Source organism: Arachis ipaensis, chromosome B5 (assembly GCF_059453495.1).
Source record: "Arachis ipaensis isolate K30076 ecotype BB chromosome B5, ASM5945349v1, whole genome shotgun sequence".
Taxonomy (NCBI): domain Eukaryota; kingdom Viridiplantae; phylum Streptophyta; class Magnoliopsida; order Fabales; family Fabaceae; genus Arachis; species Arachis ipaensis.
Window position 1 is genome coordinate 148,667,379 of NC_142440.1, and position 9,317 is coordinate 148,676,695.

A 9,317-nucleotide genomic window follows, 5' to 3' on the forward strand; every position below is an offset into this window, starting at 1 on the left:
ATTAGGGTTACATATAAATTTGGTAATTAACCATAATCTAAAGCAATGTACACTAGCTAGTGAGTGAACTTTTATATAAGTGTGACATATTATTCCAAGTGTGAACACCTTTACTTCTGTTCATTCACGACATGAACAAGAAGCAAAAAAGTTTAGCTGTCTATATACTAAGATTTTTCAAAAGAAAAGCTAGAGTACATAGAATATATTTGATTGTGGACATGTGGCCCTAAACTAACTTTAACGACGTACGAATATTAATAACTTGTGATGAATAGTTAACTATGCTGTTATGTACCTAAAGTGTACCATTCACAACTTGACCATATTTCAAAAATTAAAGTACCCCGGAATCTTATTGAATTTTGTTCATGGTCACTATTTTTTAGATGTGCAGTTAATATAGGATACTAATATATTTTTTTTATCCAAAAGTTAAGAGAGCTTAAGACGTACGTATAAAGATTCTTTGTTCTTCTCAAATGATTATTATATAGTACCTCATCATGATTATGGTTCATAATTTTTAATTTAATTACCTTTTCTTATTTTCTGTAATAATTCTGTTACGAGAGATATAATTATTTATATGTATTTTTTTTATTAATTTAAATGTTTTAAAAAATAATATCATAATATATTATCAGAAGTTTTAGATAAAAAAAACTTCAAATTTAATTTTGTTGACTTTTAAAAAAACTTTAATATAAAATATATATATATAAACAAAAAATCCATCCAAATTCCAAAAGACTTTAAAAATATAATCGTTTATATACTACTTTCTGTTACTTCAAACTTCTAAAAGAAGTGAATTTATAAAGGATCCAACAATGGAATTGAACAAATTGTTTATATGAAAATAGTAATATAGTGTCCTGGCTAGCAAGATAAATCTAATGAGATATAAAACGTTTGGTAAAAGAAAATTAGCTAAAAATAATTAGAATTTATCTTAATTAATTTAAAATTTATTAATTATTATAATAATTAATAAATACTAAATAATAAAATAAGTTCTAACCTTTTTTTTTTTTTTAATTTCTCTAACATTACCGATATATATAAGTGAGAATGAAGATAATAATGAACGTTTCAAATAATGGCGCTAGAAAAGGAGTAGCATGAAATGATTAATAATACAAATATTTGCATATACATTGAAATATATTGCATATTGTACCAGCATCTTAATTAATTAAGCTAACAAAATAAATATAAGAGCATGATCATGATTTCCATGAATTTAAATAAAGCACTCCAAGGGCTTGCAAAATACATTAATAATTTAATTTGTCACAGCAAGCAAGCACACACATTTTGTTTTATTATTATTCAGGATTTATGAAGTATAGCATCATGAGCAATCAGCCTTAGTTTGTTTTCCTTAGCAGATTGACTGCTCATGATGTTATATCATGTTCATGAATTTTACTTTTATGTGTGATGATGCCATGCATGTACAAACATATATATATTAGTTATATATATATATATGCTGCCCCCTACTTAATTAATTAATTAATTATAATTAATTAAACTTGATCTACCGAAAACCGCCACCAAGGGCTGGAGCCCAATAATCAGCACCATTGTCACTTCCAACTTGAAGTGTGCATGAAACCGGAACCAAACACAACCCTCTACTCCTTAGGTCCTTCTTAGTCTCTTCTTGAGAATCCTAATTAGATAATATGCGAGGCAATAAAATTAGGGTAAGGAAAATCTAACGGACCAGTAATTTTTAATATTTTTGTTATCATCAATTGATTAGTATAAATATTAAATTATTTTTAATAAATAAATTTTAATAATTTATGTATACAAATTTTAAAAAATATAAATACAAAATATATTGATTTATGTGTATAAATTTTAATAAATATAGATATAAATTATATATTTTTTATGTGTAAAATTTATGTAAATATAGATATAAATTATTGATAGCTAAATAATAGTAAAAAATAATAATATAACATTGCTCTTAGTATAAGAATAAGATTTAAAAATATTGATGTAGTTTTCTTAAAAGAATTTTACAAATCAATTCCTAAAATATTTTTTTTTTTGGACTTTGCCCTTGAGTATAAGGTTAAGTAAGAAAATATTTTATTTTTACCACATAATTAATACTTTGTTTTTGTTTATATTTTTAGTGTTGTTTGTTTTCAAGATTTGTTAAAGCAGAAGTAATTTCTTTTTTTTTTTATTTTCATATTGTTTTCTTTTATTCACAAAAAAAAAATTAAAATAAAAAAAATATACTACAAAAGGGGTCTGAAATAGTAGAAGAGGGTTATGAAACAGAAACTCTCATTGTAAAATTATGAAAGAAAACTAAAAAAAAAATTAAAATATTAAAGTTGAAGAGGGCAATAATCATACCTGTTCACTAGTAGGTGCTTTCCTCTTCAAGCAGTTTTCATGCAGCAGCTATAACCAAAAAGTAAAACAAATTAAAATCAGAATCTAATAAACCATGTTCAACTTTTTGCAATTAGTAAAGTACTAAAGCAAGACATTAGTTTAATTAAAATAATATTACATCAGATAAAGCTCGCTTTTGATAATACAATATTTCTCTTTATTTATATGCTTTTCTTTATTTAATAATATAATGTAAGGTAAATTCTTTAAAATTTCTAAATTCAAAATCACCAAAACCCTTAAAAGATTTAATGGATCCAATGTAAAAAGCATACCTGACCGGGGTCTTCAGGGAATAAACAATTTTTCTCTCCCTGATGAACCTAATAACATTAGATAATTACAATCATCACTCAATTACTACCACATAATTACTTATCAATTTCTAATTAATTAATGTACATTCTCACACATGCACTTGCAAGACAAAAAGAATCAACAAGCTAGGCTCAGAGCTAGAGAGTGTGTGATATTATTCTTCATAATTGCTTTCATCAGAAATGTTAATTGTACTTAATGCTAAATTAACTAATTAACCAGAAATGGATTTATCATAAATTAATATATAATATTCTTACAGAATGTTGTTGATGCCTTGTGTTCCCTGATCCATTGCTCAAGTATGGTAAACTAAGGGCCTGAAATAATATCCAAGGAATTTTTTGAATACAAAATAAATAATTTAACATAGTTTTAGAACTTCAATAAATAATAAATAATAAAGGGTGTGTTGTTGAAAAAAAAAAGTAAAGTGAACCTTTAATAGCGTGCTATATACACACACACATACATATATATATATATATATATATATATATATATATATATATATATATATATATATATATATCACTGACTCATCATAGTTGTTTGGGAAAACTGATTATTAGTAAAGGAATGTGTATGTATGGTACAAATATGAGTATTGAAGGAACATAAATGACCTCAATTTGACTCTGAAGGAATCTGATATACCCAATAGCTTCTAACAACACTGAGGCTGTGTCAGTCTGCAAAAAAAAGTAAAATATAAATACCACACACCATAAAATTTAAATCCTCCATAGTCATATAATAAAGCATCGTTTGAGTTTTCATAACCTGTATTCATAGTTAAAGAAAACATGTAGAGATAATAAGAATGTTTTTGATACATTTTTTCAATTTTTTAATAAATAAAAAAGGTAACACATTTGACTTATTTTGCTGATGTTTTTTATTTTTATTTTTTGATATTTTATATTTTTATTATGTCATAAAATCAGCCATCAAAAAATTAAGTTTAAAAAAAACAACATAAATAATTATATCTCTAAAATTTTAAAGAGTCTCTTTTAAATTTATTTTATTTTTTATATGTTTTTTTTTTGTCTTATATTATCTTTTTATTTTTTAGATTTACTAAGAATTGAACTCTATATTTTTTGAACATAGAGCTTTAATATCATATCATGAAATTACTCCATTCAAAAATTTAAACTAACTGAAGAAGATATAGTATAAATAATTATATATCTAATAATATATTAAAAAACATACTGTGTATTTTAAAAAAATTTAATTTCTTTCTTTTGGACGGTGGATGATTACATCAACTATTGCTCGCTAGTGGATATATAAGATAGACTATATAGAAAATTAGGTTGCCTTTGATGTGTCTTTTTATTTTTTTATTTTTACAATTTTTTGCTCTAACATTTTTCTGTTTTTATTATTTTTAACATTTTTATAAAATTTTAAAAATAAAAAATAATAAAATGTAATTCAGACGCATTTTATTTATAGTCATTATTTTTTATTTTAAAATAAAATGGGCATATTTTATTAATTTACTTAATTAATGTGCATGAAGGCATTGATATTGAACTGATTATTAAACAAGGCTTAATTAATTAATTAAATTATTAATTAATTACCTTCCCAAATGGGGAAACCAGCTGATGAAGTGCAGTAATTCTGTCACCTAACTTCTCCTTCCTGACCTGAAATTCATGAGAAGATGAACATAACATGTTAATTTGTGTCGGGCTCAAGCACATGCTCAAAAATTGGCTCTATTTTCTTGTTTCATTTGACTTTTTCCGATTCCTTTTTTTTTTTCCATTTTATGATAGAAAAAAAAGGGTCAGGTTAAAGAAAATTAAAAAAAAAAAAAAAGAGATAAAGAGAATAATCATGATTGGGTAATGGACAACCAAGAAAGACAACAGTTACCATCCACATGATGTTCTAATTTTGTGTGTGTTTTTTTGCCTGAAAGAGAATTCAAGGGTTGGAAGTTTCTTCATAGTTATTAGTTTGCATTAACACATAGATACATACATACATACATACATACCTTGAATGTGGATTGAGTAGTTGTGGAAGGTTGAACCCTAGCTTTCTTCACTGCCCCACCACTTGCACTGCTGTTACACTTTAATTTTCACAACCAAAGAAATTTTAGTTTTATTAATTATAACAAAAATATATTTGTTGAATTAAACTGAAATAAAAAAAATGTGGAATAATTTTTGTAGTTGTAAGACATTATTAATAGTAAGAAAACAAATTTAATCAACATTTTTTTAAAAATAAAATTTTTTATCAGAAAAAAAAAGGAGAGGAAGAGGGTTCTTTATTTAATTTCCTTTAGTGGATGTTTTTATGGAAAATGTTATATTTTTTTAATATTGTAAAATATGATAGCTTTTCTATGGACAAAATCAAAGGTGCTAATTGGTAAAGTTTCATCAGAAAGTAAGTTAGTGTTATAACTCATTGACCAAGAAAAGCTAATAATGAATACATATTTTTTTTTTTTTTTGATACATAGAAGCTCAATTCAATCAATTCAAGAATCCTTAATTAAGTTTCATCAAGAAGTAAGTTTGGTGTAATTAATTATTCATTCAAGAGAGTTAAACATTTTTCAGTTGGTAGTTATATAAAAAAAAGAAAGGAAAAAAAAAAAAACAAATATTGTGATTAATGTTGACTAATATGGGTACCTCAGATGATCGATCTGGTGGTGGTGGTGGTGGATGCCTTGCATCAATATTATTAGTCTTATGATCACTATTATTATTGCTTGAAAAATCAAGCATGTTGCTGCTGAAGCTTGTGACACATGAATTTGGAGACCAAGATGCAGTCTTTGATGGCTGAAGTTCTTCATTTGCACCACCATGGCCATATACATAGCTGTTAACTGAGCTTTCTTGCTTAACATCAACAAGAGAAGCATTGTTATTTGCACCTTGATGATGATGTTGATGACTTAGCATTTGATGATGATCTTCTTCACCCACAAGTCCACCCCTTTCAACCCAAAACCCCAAATTAAAACCACACCAACAAGGAAAAATTTCAGATATTTTTAATATTAGTTGAGTCATATTAAGGAAGAACTAAAAAAATTCCAAAAAAAAAAAAATAAATTAATAATAATAATAAAGATGTGATATACTTTACTTAGATCATGTGAAAATTTTAAAAGATAATAAAATTTTGTTTCTTGAAATAATAATTGTTAGGCCTGCCATGCAGTCATGTTGTTAGTACATGTGAGAGAGGAAATTAAAAAGCTAAGAAGCTATGAATTGAAAGAGAGAGATATAGATATACATGAGTAGCTGGCTCCATGACTCAGGAAGCTCTTGATTTTCATGCCAAGAAGGAGGCAAAGGAAGAGAGGAAGAAGAAGAAGAATATTGGGTGAGAAAGTTTGAAGAATTAGGAGTTGTAGACAAGAAAGGAGGAGCTTGTGGAAGAGGAGGAGGCCTCATGCTATTGATGTTCCACCAATTAGGGTTTCCGGCCGCCATCATTTGTTGCACCGGCGACCCATGAACAACTCCTCTATTCATTTCTTGTCTCTCTTCTTTCTTCCGTTTCTCCTTCTCTTCCTCCTCTTTCGTTTTTTTATAAATATTTTTTTTTCTTAGAAAGGAACAAAAGAAATTTTCCTTTCTCTTTCTCTTTTTTTTTTTCTTTCCTTTCCCTCCCTTTGCTTTCTTGATGTTCTTGCCCCTCTTAAAAGAATAAAGTTCTTTTGTGTAGAAACTTTGAGAGGTGCTCCTTGAGGTTGATTAAGTAGTAAGGAGAACACCACCACTCCAAGGAGCTGTTTTTGAAAGAATTTGAATAATCATGGAGCTTTGAGTCTTTGTTTTCTTTCCTTTCTTTATTGCTTTTCTTTTTCCATTTTTTTTTCTTTATTTGTTTCTTCCTTTCCTGTAATTTCTTTTCTTGCTTTTGCTTTATCTTAAAGTGGGACAGAAAAGGTGGTAGCATTTCGCATAATTAAGAAAACCCAAAACATATGTGGAGAGCAGTGATAAAATCTCTTAATATGTGTAATAATAAACTAATGATGTTTTATTATATTAATTTTTAAATAGTGAAATTTTTTATGTATTTAATATTTCAAAAATATATTAAACCAAAAAAAAAAACAATTTCTCTCATTTGGAAGCTAAATGAATATTATTTAGGAAAATGATTTAAGAAGGTATATATTTTCCAAACTTTCCAAGATATATGCATACGTCTCAGAAAAAATGACTATATAGGTGAATGATATTTCGATCATATCGAGCCACGTGGCATTCTATGAAGGCTTTCACATTACAAAGGCTTTTAAGGATGGATGTTTTAAAACAAATTAATTTGACTTATCCAAGCTAAACAAACCTTCTTATTCATCCTTGACTCAAAACAATCATACTCATTCCATTAAGAGGTTGTCCATGGCAATAAGTATTCAAATTTGAATATTAACTTGAATTAAGAAATTAACTGTAATATTTTAAAATAATTAACTAAATCTTTTATGTATATTTATAATTAGATCTTTAATTTTTTAATTCAAAAATACATAAATTATTGACTAATTAAAAATATAAAAACGTCTTCGATTTTTTAAAACATGAGACATTTAAGTTCTTTTGTCTAAAATATATAAAGACAAATCGATTCTTCAAAATAATTTGATGTTTCATGTTTTAAAAAATAAAAAATATTTTTATATTTTTAATTAATAAAAAATTTATGTATCTTTGAGATAAAAAATTAGAGATATATTTATCCTTTACTCGTAATTTTTTTTAAATTGTAAAGTTGCTTTGAATAAAAGCATGATTGAGGTTCAAGTATAAATTATACAAAAATGTTTATTACACAGGTAAAACATTTACACTAGCAACATAATAGGTGAACCTAATCCTAATCTCAAAATCAAATGAATTAAGTCAAATTCTAGCGCACCTTTAAATCATAATGGCAATTGACTATCATGTTTGTATCGTGTATGTGGGGAAACACAAATTATCTGAATCTTAATAAAAGGCGAAAATAGAAAGGCACAATGAAAATTTCATGTTTTCAAATAATAACTATTTAAAATTTCTGAAAATACAAACCACACAAAATTTGATATAGTGACGGTTATATTCATTAGCGATGATTGGTAATTATTGAAAATCTATTTGCTGGTATCTTAAAACTTAAAAATCGTCATTTCACCAAATACCGTTGATCTATGTTGTGACCATTTGAAACTGTTGTAAATTTCTTCTAAAATTTGTCGCTATTTTACCTTCTCATAATTAAGATTTTTGAAGAATTAATCTACATATCTTTTATTTTTTTAACTTTTTTGTCAGATTTTATTATATTGAATTCGTAGATAAATATAAATCTAAGTTTCACGATATAATTTATGAAATTTGATTATATATGAACGAAATTTGATTATATTATTTATCATGTTTAATTATATTGTCTATAAATTTAATTACTCATGTAAATATATAATTATTATATTTTCATATGTATTTTTATTCGCCAACGAGCTATCGTTTAAATGGCATAGTCTCTCCATACTCACTTAGAGGTTGTGAGTTCCAGTCTTCTTATTTTTGGTAAAAATAAATAAATAAAAAATAAAATAAAATATGTATTCTTATTCGACAGTTGATTAATAACTAATCTGTTTTGTCCCTATATGATTTTTAGAACTAACTACATATACGATGGATGCATTTTTTCTCTTCACCTAATAAATGCTTTGTGATGGGATGATTCTAAAGACTGATGATCCCACTCAAAAGTTTCTCTGTTTTATTTACCTGCAAAATTAATAAATAGTTCTTCCAAAAACAAAAAAGTGTGATCATTGATCATTCCACCGATTCCCCCGCCCCTATAGTTATTATCAACAGAGATAAAGAAATAGTATTTAATTATTATATATTGGCACATTAATTATGATGCCATGAGGTTGTTTATATCAAAATTAAATTAGAAAAAAAAAATAAATCTAGAAGAATGTTAGACGCAAGAGAAACCTATTGTGTATTGCCTAGTGTATTAAGCATTTAAGCTTATAATATTAAGTTGTTGGAATAATGTTTACCTAAAGCAATCAAATTAATTTTCTTCTATGTATAACAATTCTCTAATTTTAATTTTTCCACATACATCTTTGTATTAAGATTGTATGTATATAATACATTATTGGAAAATTAAAGTCATGCATAAGTCAAATTAATGAAATAATAACTTTGTTAACGATTCTATGATTGACCAATGAATCAGAAACATGATAATGGTGTCAACGACCACACTGGTTTTTGATGTGAAGGGCTATGGCTGGCTTCAAATGCATACCGCCAATCTCTGCTGTTACTTCAGCTTTTCAAAATTTCATGCTTCATATGCATAGTTGTAATCTTACGGAATTCATTCAAAATATTAAATAATTAAGAATTTTCCAATTAAATAACAATACTGTACTTTAGTTGGTAGCTTATGTCCCCCTCCTCTTACATTCAATGATCTCATAATCTTGATTAATTTGAATTATTTAGTATATATTATTATACTGACTCTATTTAGTAAGATAA

General features: G+C 26.0%; 1 protein-coding gene across 1 annotated transcript; it reads right to left on the bottom strand.

Annotated features, from left to right (window-relative positions):
- Nucleotides 1-1,120: 1,120 nt before the first annotated feature.
- On the bottom strand, nucleotides 1,121-6,735 carry LOC107644404 (basic helix-loop-helix (bHLH) DNA-binding superfamily protein). The gene is made up of 9 exons (XM_088487938.1): nucleotides 6,037-6,735; nucleotides 5,421-5,730; nucleotides 4,769-4,846; nucleotides 4,347-4,412; nucleotides 3,375-3,440; nucleotides 3,009-3,068; nucleotides 2,706-2,753; nucleotides 2,389-2,436; nucleotides 1,121-1,681 (listed from the first exon to the last, which is right to left on the bottom strand). Exons 1-9 carry the CDS (start codon nucleotides 6,276-6,278, stop codon nucleotides 1,547-1,549), a joined length of 1,053 nt encoding a protein of 350 aa, XP_088344064.1. The 5' UTR covers nucleotides 6,279-6,735; the 3' UTR covers nucleotides 1,121-1,546.
- Nucleotides 6,736-9,317: the final 2,582 nt, after the last annotated feature.